At 50.9% G+C, this 16,391-nt stretch overlaps 1 protein-coding gene across 4 annotated transcripts in view; it reads left to right on the plus strand.

The window, feature by feature from the left end:
- Nucleotides 1-15,933, plus strand: part of BDKRB2 (bradykinin receptor B2) — a 55,334-nt gene extending 39,401 nt beyond the window's left edge. Inside the window, exons 2-4 of one of the 4 annotated variants that reach the window (XM_059373918.1) lie at nucleotides 4,507-7,575; nucleotides 12,321-12,387; nucleotides 14,364-15,933. In XM_059373918.1, coding sequence (XP_059229901.1) covers nucleotides 14,374-15,453 — 1,080 coding nt within the window. In that variant the 5' untranslated portion in view covers nucleotides 4,507-7,575; nucleotides 12,321-12,387; nucleotides 14,364-14,373 and the 3' untranslated portion in view covers nucleotides 15,454-15,933. The remainder of the gene's footprint in view (nucleotides 1-4,506; nucleotides 7,576-12,320; nucleotides 12,388-14,363) is intronic. The other 3 variants (XM_059373916.1, XM_059373917.1, XM_059373915.1) reach the window with 3 other exon arrangements.
- Nucleotides 15,934-16,391: the final 458 nt, after the last annotated feature.

The following is a 16,391-nucleotide window of genomic DNA, read 5'->3' on the forward strand; positions in this document are numbered from 1 at the left end:
AATTTCCACTGTTTTAAGCCCCCTGCTTACCCACTCCCGCTGTGATGCTTTGCTGCGGCAATCCAAGATGGCTAGAGCTGTGTTACTGGTTCTGAGGGCCTGCTCCCCGCCACAGCCCAGAGACCCCTGCCCCCAGCAGTGCAGAAGTATGGAAGTCCGCCATGGGCTTTCTTTGGGACTCCTGAGGGCTGACGAGCTAACCGGCGACAGAAGTTTCCCTAAGAAAGAGTGGGATAGACCATCATACAGAACCTCAGATAGTTTCCCAAAAGGAGGGTCCTGAGGCCTTTCCCAAGATCCCAAGATGTTAGGAGCCAACCTGAGCCCCAAGAGAATGTGCATCACAGACCCACTGGCCCAGGACCAGGACCACCCTGATTCCCCTCTTATTTCCCTCAACCCTAAAGACAGGCTGATTCCAGGCATCTCAGGCCAGGCTAAGAGGAGGCCACAGGGCCTCTTCCAGGCAGCCCAGGCACAGAGCTCCCCACAGTGGGAGGTTGTTTATGGACAGCCCCACAAGGTGACCCAAGACAGGGCTGAGGCTCCTCTGGCTGCCCCCTCCATGCTGAGTCACTTTCCAAGGCCCACTCAGTGGGCCAGCCACGTCTGCCTGTTTCCTCTCCAGGGTCCTGGCCAAGACGGAGGATGGCTTACATAACCCCTCCTTGCGCAAGAGCAAAGCAATATGAGGCCAGCTGCAGTCGGTTGCTGACCAGGGGCCAGCGGCGTTCCACCCCCCGCGCTGTGGCTCATCTGATCCCCAAACTTGGACAAGGGACCCCCCCTCACAGACTAAGGAACCAAGGCTTCAGGAGGAGGTGGAGAAAGGGGTTCCAGTTCCCCTGACCCGGCAGTGAGGGAGCTGAGATTCGAGCTCCGCAGCCCAGATATGCCCCCCTCCCCCGTGAATTCCAGAGAAGACATGAAGACCCAGGCCTTGCTTCCGAATCAGATTATTCCCCAAAGCACTTGTCCCCGTGGAGGACGATGACGTTCTGAGACCCTGGCATCCTGACAGCCGCATGGCCTTCTGGGGCATCCTGAGCCCTGTCTTCGCACTCCACACAGAAGAACAGGACTGTCATTGCGAAAACTGGTCCTCTCCCCTTGGCACCCCCACCCCGTCAACTGTCCGAAAGCTCTTCAATCCTGTTCTCCTATCAGTTTCTCCCAGAACAGCAGAGCTCACCTTCTAATCCTCAGGCTATTTCAGTGTCATTATTTACTATTGCAGATTTTTCCCAAAGTTTCTCAAAAACAAACAAACCAACAAAAAATAATAGAACAAAAACAAAAACCTAGCTCCCGATTGGTCCAATAAGTCTCAGAACTGCAACTACTGCATCTTCCTCGTGGGGCTGCCCATTGCGCAGACATGTATTAAAGGCCCTGAGAAGTCCTGCAGGAAGGAGGCACGCTCCTCTCGGCTTGGTCTAACCCAGGGTCTCCCAGACTTGACTGGCACAGAACCTGTACTCCACTGGCTGCTCTTTCTACTCTCCTTGTCCCATATCTCCTTTTCCATCTGACGTTTAAATGTTGGGGTTCCTCAAGCTTCAACCCTAACCCCTCCTCTCATCTACACGGACCCCCTTATTAATCCGAGCCAGAATCACAGCTCTAAATGCTATCTGTGACAGTGAGTCTTCAACATCAGCTTCACTGGGCTCCAGCACCCGGTTATTCAATCAAACATGAATCCAGGTGTTGCCGAGAAGGTCATTTGTAGATGTGGTGAACGTCCGCCATCAGCCGACTTCAGTAAAGGAAATGGCCCTCCATAATGAGGGTGGGCCTCATGTGGGCCCTCCTGGGACTTCAGAACAAACACTGATGTTTCCAGAGAAGAAGAAATTCTGTCTCAAGACTGCAGCATGAGCTCCTGCCTGCGTTTCTGGTTCTCTGGTCTGCCCTGTGGGTTCTGACCAGCCAGCCCCTGCAAGCACGTGAACTAACTCCCTGAAATAAACATCTTGATGGATAGATGATAGGTAGATAGATAGAATGATAGAATGATAGACAGATAGACAGGAAGATAGGTAGGAATAGGTAGACATCCTCTTGGTTCAGTTTCTCTGGAGAGACCTGAGAAACATCTTTGCCAGTAACTCTGAAATGTTAGCTCTCTTCTGAGGCATCTTCTCTGATCCCAGTGCCCATTGGAGAACCCCAGTTAGGCCTTTCACATGGGTCTTTATCCTATCTGTCTCTGTCACATGTGCGTAGCCACCATGAGGACTGGGACAGCCATAGGTGCTCCCAAGTCTTCAAGAAAAGGTGGACGTTCTCTTCAGCATGTCAGTTCCCCTCTACCCAGGTTGTGGAAGCATTTCTGATCATAGGATTGGCATGATTTATGTGAAAGACACATGCCTACAGCATCAATCCCGTCTCTCTTAAAGACACACGAGCGCTACTGGTTTCCTAGGAAAACTAATCTGATTTCATGCCCCCCATTTTTTGTTGCTGTACACACGGACCATTTACGCATCTGTTTTTTTTTTTATATAAAGATTTTATTTATTTATTTGACAGACAGAGATCACAAGTAGGCAGAGAGGCAGGCAGAGAGAGAGAGAGGGAAGCAGACTCCCTGCTGAGCAGAGAGCCCGATACGGGACTCGATCCCAGGACCCTGAGATCATGACCTGAGCCAAAGGCAGCGGCTTAACCCATGAGCCACTCAGGCACCCCTAGGCATCTCTGTTGATTCAAAAATGATGTAAGGGGTTTTCCATATGGGCAATTTCTGACCCCAGAGAAAGGTCATAAGACTGGAGAATACATATAAGCATTCATCTTCCCTGTAAGCGTCCATATGACACAATATCAACTCAATACCGACATTTTTCCAAGGATCTATTTGATCTTCACAACAGCTCACGAAATAGGCAGGGCACATTCACTCCCAGATGAACAAACTGGTTCTGGAGCTCTCTGGGACAGCCAGGGTCCCCCAGAATTCTCTCCCCAATAGTGGGATGGAGGGGGCTATCTGTGTTGTCAGAGAACTCCTCAGTCTGATCTGAAACTGTTTAATTCTCTTTGTGGTACCAAAGCAAGAGCGTTTGGGGACACACCCACACAGGGCCTGAGTGGTACCCAGAAAGAATGAGTAAACACGGTCTGAGGCTTGAGCCTGGGCTTTCTGGCTCCAAGTTCCAAGGAAGCCTTCCACAAACATGTCTTATACGTATGCATGCAGAGCCTTCCTCCTACAATGCTTTCTTCAGCTTGCCTGCCTTCTGACTCCTATTCATCTCTCAAAACCCAGCTCAAATATCTCTCCACCATAATTCTTTCCAGACTCAGCCTCAAGCAGAATTAAACTCTTTAGGTCCTCATCCTCAGACAGACCCTTGGTTCTTCGCTGTCACTCTGCATTCCACTCTGTGCAGCCACTGTGTGTCTTTGTCCTCAGAGGGACCCAGAGTCCCTCAAGGGGCCATGGAAAGGAATTTGTTCATCTGTGTCTTTCCAGTGCCCACAAGGGACACGTTGCCCTCAAGGGTTTCAGGACTGCTTGTTGAGCCAGAGACAAACTATGGATACTCTGATATAGAAATGAATAGGGTTGTGAATTCATTCAGCAAATATTTATTGAGGTCTGTTGTAAGAGTTTGGACGATGACTCCAATCAAAAGAGATAAACCCTTGCCCCGTGGAGCTCATGCTCTAGCGGGAGACACAAGAAGTAAAAACCAAACCAGGTATCCAGGTGAGGATAATGGTTATAACAAACAGGGAAGCCGGGGAGGAGGGGAGAGGTTATTTCAGAGAAGGGCTATCTGATAAGGGAGGGGAGCGGGTTATAAGGAACAGGAGACCCGAGGCATGGAGCCATCTAAGAGCAGTGTGCTCCAGGCACAGGGAACGACCAGTGCAGAGGCCCTGAGGTGGGAGAGATGTGGCATGTTCAAAATAGAGCAAGGGGACCAGGAAAGTCAATGGAGGATCAGGTGGGGACCATGACCATGACACCCAAAAAAGGTGGCAGGCTGTGTCACAGACAAGTCTTAGTCCATTCCTGTGCCTGAGACAGGAGCAGTGAGAATTTCCAGCAGAGATAATGTGGTCCGATTAAGGCTTTAGAACAAAGCAGAATGTGGCTGAGCATCCCCAGTCACACCCTCCCGGGCCCAGTGTGCTCTAGGGCCCAGCTGTGTTAGCTCAGGGGCTTCTCCCGACTCCCCTCAAAGGAGGGTCAGCCGAGCCACCCTCCCCATCCCATCCAGGTGAGACAGCCTCTCCCAGAGCAAAGCTGTCACAGGGATTAATGTGGCTACTTTTACACCTTCCTGGTCTTTGGAACCCCTGGCCCAGCAGAGTGCTTTCTGCCAAGTGCCCAGAGCTTTTCACTTCCAAACGGCCATCAGCTCAGGCCGACACAGTGCTCAGAGCGGCCTGGGGCCCTCTCAAGCCTGCAACTGTCAGTTTCCAGGGGTTTGCGCTTTGGGAAACCAACAAACTTGAGGATTGTATTTTTACCTCCCTTCCACCCAGATGCCTCCAGCTGGGCCACTCCCTGCCCACACCCTCTGTGTGCCCGCCCTGGGCTCTTCTGTAACGGCGTTTACACCCTTGCCCGCCAACGTGAGCTTGACCACCTGCTGGATCTGCCGGAACATGAGCAGACCCAGGGACACGCCGAGGCTTCTTCTCTCTGTCCCCTTGAACCCAGCCCTCCCTGGGCACCAGGCAGGCAGGCACCCCCTCCGTATTTGCAGAATACAAGGAGGAACACACAGGCCCGTGCTCATCCAGGAGCAAGGGGCTACAACGGGCTGTGAATGATGGAGGGACACAAAGCAGACAGGTTGGGGAGGAGAGGCCATTGCCAGCAAATGCCCACAGGAAGACAAGTCCGGAAGCACCAGGGAGCCTGCCAATCACAGCTCAGCCGCATCAGAAGCCCCAGCATCGGGAAGTGGCTCTGGGTGTTACAAGCAGGACTGTGGAGTCTGTGAATTCCCAGGGACTGGGGTGTAGTCCTCTGGAATGACAAAATCCAGTGCTCTGGAATAGCAATCTAACACAGGCATTGACAGAAGGAGGAGAATGAGAAAGCAAGATTTGTTGGGAATTCCGTGTCGTAGACGTGTCTGCGGCATGAGAGACTAACACTGATGACAGAAGGAAGGCTTGGACAGAGGGGACAGAGAGCTCGATGAGCCTTTGGTTCAGGTCAGAAGGTGCCCAGCTTCGGCTTCTTTCCTGTGTCTGCAAGTAGAGTTAATAGTAGGGACCACACGTGTGACTGTGGTGGCCGAGCAGGAACCCTGAGTACGCTTGGGTTCTAGAAGTTACCTGCAGAGATGTTCCCAATGAAATGTCCTCGCAGAAGCTGCTCGATGTGACTAGGAGAGGACACAGGGTGGCTCCGGGGTTTAGCGACTGGAGAACTGTGTATGTCACAGTGGGGACTGTGACCCATGAGTCCCCAAGTCCCTCAAACTCCACCCCACCTTCCCTGAATATGCATCGAAGCCCAAGCTCACCCCAAGCTTAGGAGACACAGCTGCCTAGAGTCCCAGCACTCGCCTCAGGGACAGTCCCCAAGAGGGAGGACCTGTCCCACCAAGCCAGACAGGCTGTCCTCTGTTCGCAGATGGCAGTCCTGGGAACCCTGCCAGCCACCTCTTTGTGCCTCTTTGTTGCCCTGTTCTCCCCACACGTGCCCCCCACATCCCGCAGGACACAGAGGACCCTCATCCCACTCCAGGGTTTCCCCATCCTCCACATTATAGGGGTCTGTACCCCTTCCTAGATGGGAGGTTCCCTCATCCTGCCTTCAGTCCTGGGAAATCGAGCTCCTCTTCCCACAGGTTTGGGGTTCACTCTCCCTGTCCTCAGCCTCCCAGAATTCAGGCCCCCTCTCCCCACTGCCCCAGAAGTAGAAGGAGACTCTCCCCTCCCTGGGCCCAAGACCCACTTCCCATTTCCCACTCGGAGTGAGCAACAGTGGGAACATCCATTTTCTTTAGAGAACATTCCATCTCACCCCCGGGCGAGGCCCCATGGCTTTGGCAAGGCTGCCACGGAGTTATCTCCCAAGCCCCAGCTCAGTCATCCTCTAGCAAATGAGTCACGGGGCCCGGCCACACAGCGTCCCCTTGTCCTCATGGGCCACCCCCTGCCCCCACGTGTGCAGGGCCAGGGTCGGACCCTGAGACCTGATCTCAGGGCCTGGACAGGAAGGCATCCCATAAGAGCAGATACAGTCCAGTCTAAACGCATATGGAAGGGAGAAAAATAGCAGCAGCTTTCCTGAAAGGGTTTCTCTGGGGATACCCCAATCCTCATCACTAATCAGGAAGAAATGGGACTTGGAGCCTCTCTCTGATGAAAATCTCCCCCAAACGATGTCCGACACTCACCTAACACCCACGTTACTAAAAATTTAAAAAATTAAAAAAAAATAAAATAGTCCCAAGTCTCCCCTGATGGGAGGCGGCCTTCCCAAAGATAAACTCCAGAGGCTACTGAATCTTGGAATCATCTTCTTCTTTGTCTTCTGCTCCCATGACTTTAATACGTCTAGCATATTAGAAAACTGCTAGAAAATTCTAAAGTGCATATTATCCCCACCGAGGTGTCAGTACAGACAAAGGAAAGAGAGAAGACCAGATTCTGAAGACAAAGGGGACATGTCCTGCTCCAGAGAGGCTGGGTTCAAGGTAACGTCCCAAGGGGACATGGAGCACCCAAGAGGCAGACTAAGGAATGTGGAGGGCTGGGACCCTGAGATTCGGGGATCCCCTTTCCAGAAGCCAGAATTTAAGCCCTGACATGGATGCGTTCTCCTGCATTTAGGGAAGGACTCAGAAATGTCTTAATTTTCTAAGAGGGCGGATAAGGAGCACTGCAGTTAAAGGCTCTGAAACTTGACTCCCAAAGAAAGCCAGACATGTCTTGCGGACTGAACACGAGGTCTTGAGTAGTTCAAGTTGACAGATGCAATGTGCATTGAAGAATGGGCCTCGGAGCCGCCCGGGAAGATTAGGGAAAGTGCATCTGCTCTTACTCAACTCCGGACCCCGCCTGAGTCAAATTTTTCCTAGCTCACTGTTTGTTTAGTGGGCTCCACACTAACGGGTTCTTGGCCATGGATCCTTCAGGGCCGAAATTCAGAAGGAGGCATTTAAGGAAAGCTGTTGCAAAACCTCGGGCAGGAAGGACCCCGTGGTCAATGGGGCTGTTATCACTCAGTGTCCACGGAGGCTCACGGGGGCTCAGAAGGAGGCCAGGATGCATTTTAAGTGCATGTTGGCCAACACAGCACTCCTGGGCTGTCCGGGCTTCCCCAGATGTCGCCAATGTGAGGAGGTGTGGGAGCAGAATTCCTGCCAGCCCCCCAAATGCAGAGCAGTTCTCCTTTTAAACCTCAGCTTGCTTCTTCCTTTGAAAGACTCACTCTTTTCGGCAATCCCTCCAGTGACCTCATCGGAGAGGAGGTTATATAATTCAAGGCCGCAGCATTTCCACGAGGCTTCTCAGTGCAGAACATACCTCTGAGGGCTGCTCTCGTCATTGGGAAAGTCAGCTGAAGCTGTGAACTCTTTCCTTTCCTGGGTAAGTAAATCACCACCTTTTTATTCCCCCTCTTGTGAGAGCGAGATGTAAGAGGAGAGCCACGTCTCTTAGAAAAAAACAAACTGGGGCGCCTGGGTGGCTCAGAGGGTTTAAGCCTCTGCCTTCATGTCAGGTCATGATCTCAGGGTCTTGGGATCGAGCCCCACATCAGGCTCTCTGCTCAGCAGGGAGCCTGTTTCCCCCTCCTCTCTGCCTGCTGCTCTGCCTACTTGTGATCTCTATCTCTCTCTCTGTCAAATAAATAAATAAAATCTTAAAAAAAAAAAAAGCTTCCCTTTATAACTAAGTATTAGCAGAATTTTTGGCTTTCTTTAAGTGTGTGTTTTTTTGAAACTTAATTCTAGGGTACCTGAGTAGCTCAGTTGGTTGAGCACTGCCAAAGACTCTGGTCATGATCCCAGGGTGCTGGGATCGAGCCCAACATCGGGGTCCCTTCAGTAGGGAGCCTGCTTCTCCCTCTCCCTCTGTTGCTTCCTCTGCTTGTGAGTTCTAATCTCTCTGTGTCAGATAAATAAATAAAATATTTTAAAAAGAAAGAGAGAAAGAAAGGAAGGAAGGAAGGAATCCTAATTCTAAATCCGTTTAAGAGACTATATTCCAGGTTGAGTTGCTTTTCCAGAAGAAAAGGAAGAGAGTGTCTGGACTAGCCTGGGAAGTTTCCAGAAGCTCTTTCTTTATTTCAAGGCCACAGGAAATATGTAGAGGCTGGATACAGCCTCCCAAGTGTTCTGTGTGGGCTCTGACCAGCTTCCATTACAAATTCTGATGGATAAAAATCAGACAGACCTCCCCAGGATGGCTTACCAGATTTCAGAAGGCCAATAACTGGCTAGGTTATTTGTGGCTTGACAATAGCATCTTGTTATTTGACTGAGCTGTGATTCTTTAATCTCTGTGTCTGTATTTCAAATGCCTTTATTACCACCTCACTGTTGGAACTGGAATGAATTCCAAGAAGCCCTCCTTGTGGAAGACAGTAGTCTCCCGAGTAACAATGTCAATGTTAAAATGTACAGAGAACTCAGAAAGTGGCACATAGAAATTATAGACCCATCTTCTCTGGTAGACCTGCCTGGTCATCTCTAAGTTTTTAACAAATAAGATCAAATATTACTATGTCGATAGTGCTGTTTACTGAGCACCTACTATATGCCAGGCAAATATCAGAGCTACAACTAAGAAGTGGTGAAGGAAGGTCTCTTCTTTCTGTCCAACTTGCTATAAACACAGATAGCAGGTGGCAAAGACAAACCCTTTAGAAATAAGCCTAGCTTGAGCACCTGCATGGTATAGTCTGTTGAGCCTCCAACTCTGGGTTTAGCTCAGGTCATGATCATGATCTCAGGGTCCTGGGATGGAGCCCCATGTTACCCTCTATACTCAGCACAGGGTCTGCCTGATACTCTCTCTCCCTCTCCCTCTGCCCCTCCTGCTCATGTTCTTTCTCAAATAAATAAATAAGTCTTGGGGTGCATGGGTAGCCCAGTCAGTTAAGCATCTGCCTTCAGCTTCAGTCATGATTCCAGGGGCCTGGGATCGAGCCCTGTGTCGGGCTCCCTGCTCAGCGGGGAGTCTGCTTCTTCCTCTCCATCTGCCTGCTGCTCTCCCTACTTGTGCTCTGTGTGTATGTGTGTGTGTGTGTCAAATGAATAAATAAAATCTTGGAGGAAAAAAGTCTTAAAAAGTCAGTAAGTCCATCTTGAGCAGACACAGACTGTGGGACAGAGGACAGCGTGTGCTGAACCGATCAGATTCAAGCTGACTTCAGAGGTCTCGGCATGTGGCTTGGGAAGCAGTCCCTGATTTTCCGGGTAGGGTGAAGCCTTGCCCCCTGGATGAGATTTCCTTGGCTGCTGTAATATATTAACATAAACCTCGTGGCTTAAAAACGACACAAATTTACTGTCATGTAGTTCTGTAAGTTCGGAGTTCCACATCAGTCACACTGGGCTGTAGTCAAGGTATTGGTAGGGCTGTGTCCTTTCTGGAGGCTCCAGGGGAGAATCCGTTCCTTGCTTTTTCCACCTTTGAGAGGTTGCCTGTGTCTCTGGGCTCACAGCCCCTTCCTCCACCTCCAGAGCCCCTGGTGTCATATCTGTGCCTCAGTTTGTTCATCTGTACCATGGGCACAACTCTCTGACTATTCATGCAGCCCCGCTGTCAAGCTCAAGTTCCTGAGAGCCCAGCAGAGTCTTGAACCTCCACAGCTGACAGGTGTAGGGGATGCTGAAGGCTCAGACATGGGCATCCAGGTCTCCCTCCAGCCCCAGTGTCGGGGAGGCCTGGGGCAGAGACAAAGCTGTTGAGCGGGTTTTCCTTGGTGGGTAGAACTTGGTCCCCAAGTGCAGAGAAGGGCACAGGAAGGCATGGTGTGAGGCCCCATGACAGTTTCAGGACGCAGCTCTGTAGATGTGTATGAAGTCCAACGGGGTGCTGGGCCCTCTCCCCGCCCCGGGGCATCTGAGAAATCAAGTCTGATGGGCACACCAGCTTCCTGCGGCCGCTGAAAGGAAGCCCCACAAATCAGGTGGCTTCAAAGAACCAAATAGCTGTATCACAGCAGTGCATTCATGAAGCAGTTCTCGTGCAAAAGCTATTTTCTAAATATTGATGTATTTAACTCTCTCTATATGCACACAAACCCATAACAGCTTGGCCATATTACCGTGATGGAGTTAGAAAGGAGTTTTAGTAATACAATTGTTTTAAAAAATAGTTACGTCTTTAAGTATATATATCCACCCGTATACATGAAGGCAAAATAAGTTTTCATGTTACCAAGCTGAACACTGAAAAAGGACCTAAGCAGCATAAACTGGGTACAAATCCGTGGGCTCTGATCCGTGCCTGTCTTGGGTGTGTCCGGGACATTTTCCTGGAGAATGACTTTTTCTTCTTGCCTGGTCTTACTATTTTTAATTGTTCCACATAATTGCTGAACTCTTCGCCTTCAAGTGTTACAGTTAATAAATTAGCACCTTCAGTCAACCCTTCTCTTAGACTAGAACATATTTATTTAAGAAAATGGGGCTGGGGCAGGTGCTCAGGTGCCAACACACACTGAGCAAGTTGTGCCAAGGGGGGCTGTTCTCAAGCCCGACTCTCTGCATATAAAATGATGTGAGTACTTTAGCCCAGATATTTTCACATGTGGTGCCTTTATGCCTTCATTCAAAGTGGCTTTCTTCCACAAATACTTTTACTAGATGCAACTCTACAAAGAAACTGTAGTTGTGATTTTTGAATGCTTTGGCAAGCTTAGATGTCATGAATCATAGGTTTTCCCAATTTCACCTCATTTCTATACAGAATATGAACTTATCCAACGGAAAGTTTCTTCCCACAAACTGAGGAAGTCCAAAGCTCACTAGAGAATTTTAAAATTAAATCTTGTGTGCCACGGAGCCCTTGCTCTCTGATTTAATCCTTTCTTTCTTTTTACAATACATTTCCTTTATTTTCTGCACAATAGCTTCTTTTTCCATCGTTAGACATGCAAAAGCAGATGTTTCAGTACTCTGTTCTTTAAACATCTTGATTAAAGCTCTCCCATTGATTTGAAATAAAATTCAAAAAAAAAAAATTAGAGCTCTCCTTTAATAAACAACTAGTAACACTTTCAGGCATTTAGGCTCAAGGTCTTATAAAATAGATGGATGATGGGCAGCAAAGGAAAGAAATACATGTCGAAGGTTTTCTTTTTTTTTTAATTCACCATCAACTGCACTAAAAAAGCTGTGGTTTTCTTAATTTTGTCAGCAATCATCTCCATTTCAATTGGTAGAATATTGAAACTTACTTGCAAGTAATTATAAATATTGTGTACATTTTTTTTAAGATTTTATTTATTTATTTGACAGAGAGAGATCACAAGTAGGCAGAGAGAGAGAGGAGGAAGCAGGCTCCCTGCTGAACAGAGAGCCTGATGTGGGACTCGATCCCAGGACCCTGAGATCGTGACCTGAGCCGAAGGCAGTGGCTTAACCCACTGCACCACCCAGGCGCCCAGTGTGTACATTTCTGTTTCTTTGGTCTTTTATTTAGTAAGAATGTAACTGTTACCATGACACCATGCTCAGGATAATCTGTCTTTGCATTACCATCACAAAAATATAATTCTAGTTCCAACATAAACAATTTAAACTAAATTTAGAATAGAATTCCCCAAAAGCCCTTTGTTCTGTTTGGTCAGACTGAGCTTCCAGAAATTTGTCTAGGAGAAAACCAGAACCAAAAATCAACTGAATTAATTTGCAGAACAGTTGCTTGGTCTAAGTTGAAAAGCCATGCTTCCACGGGTGAGATCGGTGTCTTAGGGCAGATCTTTTAAAAACATGAACTTCTAAAATGGCAGCTTTTGTGTCTCAGGTATTCTTGGGTTCAGCGAAATTGCTGCAGCCCCACAGTGATGTCAACATCAGCAAACATTCTGTGCAACCTGCACAGTCACCACAGCTTCCTTGAGAAACAGAAGCTCGCTACTTTAGTCTCCACGGCTTGTAATTCTGAGCTCATCACTGCCAGAAAGGGCATATTGCAAAATTTAAAAGTATTTCCAGGGGCCGCCTGGCTGGCTCAGTCAGTAGAGCACGCAACTCCATCTCAGGGCTATGAGTTTGAGCCCCACGCTGGGCGTGGAGCCTACTTTTAAAAGAATCAAAAAAAACAAACAAGTATTTCTGAATAACCAAGGAAGTATTTAGTTATGGATTTATGCCTTGCAGGAACTGACAGAACAAGAGTATCCTGACTCTTCCGCACGCTCTGGGTCAGGGCTCCCGAGCGCTTCAGGTACTCCACAGCCCCCCAACCAATGATTCCCTGTGTGTCCCATTCACCTGCCTTCTGGTGACCAGGTACCTTGTTCTCTTCTCTGTCTACACTCTCCCTTGGTGATTTCATCCAGTCGTGTGGCTTTAAACACCATCTAGGTAATCACAGTATCAGACCTTGTCCCTGAAAACCAGACTTGACTATCTAGGTGAACCCTAGAAATCCCCACTTGGGGGCCAGTAGACATCGCAACCTTGACATGTCCAAGAATGAACCCCTGATCTCCCCCCCCCCACTCAAAAAATCCTGCTCCATCTGCAGTCTGTGACCTCCATTTCAGTTGAGGACAACCTCATATTTCTTGACGACATCTGATCCTTCCTTTCTCACAGCCTGCATCTGATTGAAAATCACGGTGGTACTACTTCCAATATAAATCTAGACGCTGATTCCATCTTATCATTCCCCCTTGCCACCACTCCCCAGCCAACACATTTACTTAGTCTGTTCAGTGTTGGGGCTCTCTCCTCCCACTAGGCTAGAAGCCCCCCGAGGGCAAGGAGTTTTTACCGGTTTGATTCACTGCCGTGTCCAAAATACCTAGAACAGCACGAGGTATACAGCTGGTGCTCAATAAATACTAGTTCAGTAGATAATTGCATGGAGGAACTGGTGAATTGTGCTTTGGTGTGAATGGCCCAGTGTGTGAGTTACCAACAGTGTCAAAACTTGACGGTCATCACCTCCTCAGATAAGGAAAGTCGGGCTCAGAGACACCAAGTGGTTGTCCAAGGTCACCCAGCCAAGACTCTTCCAAGATTGATTCTCTCTTACACAGTATCTTCTGTTAGATGCTGTGAGGCATTGCCCAGTGGAAGAATCTCAGCCCACAAGTACAGGACACGGTCCCTTCTTTCCATGGGGTTCCAGAGGGCTGGGAGGCATAGTCCGCTTCCTTCCTACCACATCTCTCTTTCCCTGGAACAGCGTCGGCACGCGGGAGGCAGGCCAGCTGTGTGGCTAGGGGACAGCACAGACTGAGGTCTCCCAGGACAGGCTGTTAACAACAGAGCCTGGCTCCCTCGTCTACCAAGTGGGGACAAAACGTGCAGCAGGATCATGTAGACAGAGGCCCAGGCTCTGGGGTCAGACGGTCGAGGTCTGTGTGACCACGAAGGAGAGATCAGCCCCCCAGGGCTCCGGTTTCTGAACCATTGCATGGAGGGGACAAGGACCCAGCCCCCACAGAGCTTCTGGGAAAATTAAACAAAAAAATATTTAAACGTGAACGTCTTCGAATGGTGCCTGGAGATAGAGATCATTTCCTCGGTGTGAATGGCTACTCTTTCTTTCTTTTTTTTTTTTTTTTTTAAGATTTTATTTATTTGAGAGAGAGAGAGAATAGAGACAGCATGAGAGGGGAGAAGGTCAGAGAGAGAAGCAGACTCCCCGCGGAGCAGGGAGCCTGATGTGGGGCTCGATCCCGGGACCCTGAGATCATGACCTGAGCCAAACCGACTGAGCCACCCAGGCACCCCACTACTGTGGTTGTTAATAAGACGAATCAGCACCTTCCACTGGGTGCTTCCTCTGGACCAGGCGACCTCGCCAAGCGCTCCACAGATCCAAACCCCGGTCCTCGCCACAGCCCCACAAGAGGGATACGATTGGCTCCGACTTCCAAAAAGGAAAAATAAAAGTCAGGGGTCTCAGTAGCCCACACCGAGAGGTTGCAGCAGGGTTCGGACTGGGGTGTCAAAGCCCCTGTCCTTTCCTTTATGCCAGGGGTCGGTAAACATCTCCTCAAGGGGACCAGACAGCGAGTATTCCCAGTTGTGCCAGCCACGCAGCCCTGTGGCTGCCACACAAAAGCAGCCTTGGACAAAACACAAAGGAGCAGGTGTGGCCACGCGCCAATAGCACCTTATTTCCCAAACCTGGGGGCGGGTTGCCAGGGGCGGCCTCCCGCTAACTCTGCATGCCCTTCGGTGCAGGTCCCGGTGGATGGCGACCCGGAGCCTGCTGGAGTCCCTGTTGCTGAACCGGAGCCAGCTCTCGGCGCCCAATGCCACGTCGTGCGATGGCGCGCGGGAAGCCTGGGCCCTGCTCTACGGCGCGCTCCCCCCGTTCATCGTCATCATCTGCGTCTGCAGCCTGCTGGGGAACCTCTTGGTGCTGTCCGTCTTCCTCCTCCCGCGGCGGCGCCTGAGCGTGGCCGAGATCTACCTGGCCAACCTGGCCGCCTCCGACCTGGTGTTCGTCCTGGGCTTGCCCTTCTGGGCGGAGAACATCGCGCACCAGTTCCGCTGGCCCTTCGGCGGCCCCCTCTGCCGCCTGGTCAATGGCGTCATCAAGGCCAATCTGTTCATCAGCATCTTCCTGGTGGTGGCCATCAGCTGGGACCGCTACCGCGTGCTGGTGCACCCCATGGCCAGCCGGTGGCGGCGGCAGCGGCGACGGGCCAAGGTCACCTGCCTGCTCATCTGGGCGCTGGGCGGCCTCCTGAGCGTGCCCACCTTCCTGTTCCGCTCCGTCCAAGCCGTGCCGGAGCTGAACAACTCCCACGCCTGCGTGCTGCTGCCGCCCGGCGGGGCCTGGCCCTGGGCGAGGATGGTGGAGCTGAACGTGCTGGGCTTCCTGCTGCCGCTGGCCGCCATCGTCTTCTTCAACGCCCACATCCTGGCCTCCCTGCGCGGGCGGGCGGAGGTCCCGGGGACGCGCTGCGGGGGCCCCGCGGGCGGCAAGAGCACGGCCCTCATCCTCACGCTGGTGGCCGCCTTCCTGGTGTGCTGGACCCCCTACCACTTCTTCGCCTTCCTGGAATTCCTCTACCAGGTGCGGGCCGTCCGGGGCTGCTTCTGGGAGGATTTCATCGACCTGGGCCTTCAGTATGCCAACTTCTTCGCCTTCACCTACAGCTGCCTGAACCCCGTCATTTACGTCTTCGTGGGCCGGCTTTTCCGGACCAAGGTCTGGGAGCTCTACCAGCAGTGTACCCCTCGGAGTCTTAGTCTGGGGTCCTTGCCGCACAGGACGGATGTTCTCCCACATTTCTGGCAGAAGAAAAACAGCAGGGAGCCATGAAGCGTGGCTTCCTTTTCAGTAATTCTGGACATGATAGATGCTGTTGTCGTGGGCTCCGGATGGAGCACACCCTGCCCTCTGGCCCCCCGCAGCAATGGGCAGGACCTCATCCCTGGAAACTGTTGCATGTTTTTCTCTGTGGGTGTGATTAAGGTAAGGGTCCCAAGATGGGGAGTTGATCCTGGATTATCTGAGTGAGTCCAGTGTCTCCACAAAGGTCCTTATAAGAGAAGTGGCCATGTGAGCATCTGAGAAGGCCATGCGACCGCAGAAGCAGGAGGCTGGAGGGACCGCAGGAGCCCAGAGCCAGGGGCTGGCTGCTGGCGCCCCTTAAGGGCCGGAAAAGGGACAGAGATGGATTCTCCCCTTAAGCCTCTGGAAGGAGTTGGCCCTGTAGACATCCGGACTTGAGCCTGCTGAGATGGACCTCAGAGGTCTGGCCTCCAGAAACAGAAGACAATAAAGCCGTGTTGTTTCACATCACCGAGTTTGTGCTCATTTGTTCCAGCAGCCACAGGAAACTTGCAGTAAGGGTCTCTGCGCACGTTGCCACGTGCCCACCCAGAAGGTTCTAGGCTAATGGCTAGGCACACAGAGATGCTAGAACTAGGGATCCCATCCACAAGAGACTGGCATGAATAATAAGAATATAAAAAAAGAAAGCGAGAAATCACAGAAGCACGCCCCGTATCCAGCACCGTGAGTGTTCAGAGGGGAAAAGGGTGCGTTTCTTGCAGGGCTGTCCGGAGACCTGCTCTGAAGAGAGGCAACAGGGAGCTGAGTTTTAGGAAGGGCAGAATCTAGAGGCGCAGAGAGAGGGAGGGGGGCCTGGCAGAGCCATAACCGGGGCACGCAGGTGCGACACGGGCGCTGTGCAGAAAGAGTATTTATGGAACTGTTAATGCTTTAGTCTTTTGCTCCAGGGGATCGGGGTGAAC

This window comes from Mustela nigripes, chromosome 13 (genome assembly GCF_022355385.1).
Source record: "Mustela nigripes isolate SB6536 chromosome 13, MUSNIG.SB6536, whole genome shotgun sequence".
Classification (NCBI taxonomy): domain Eukaryota; kingdom Metazoa; phylum Chordata; class Mammalia; order Carnivora; family Mustelidae; genus Mustela; species Mustela nigripes.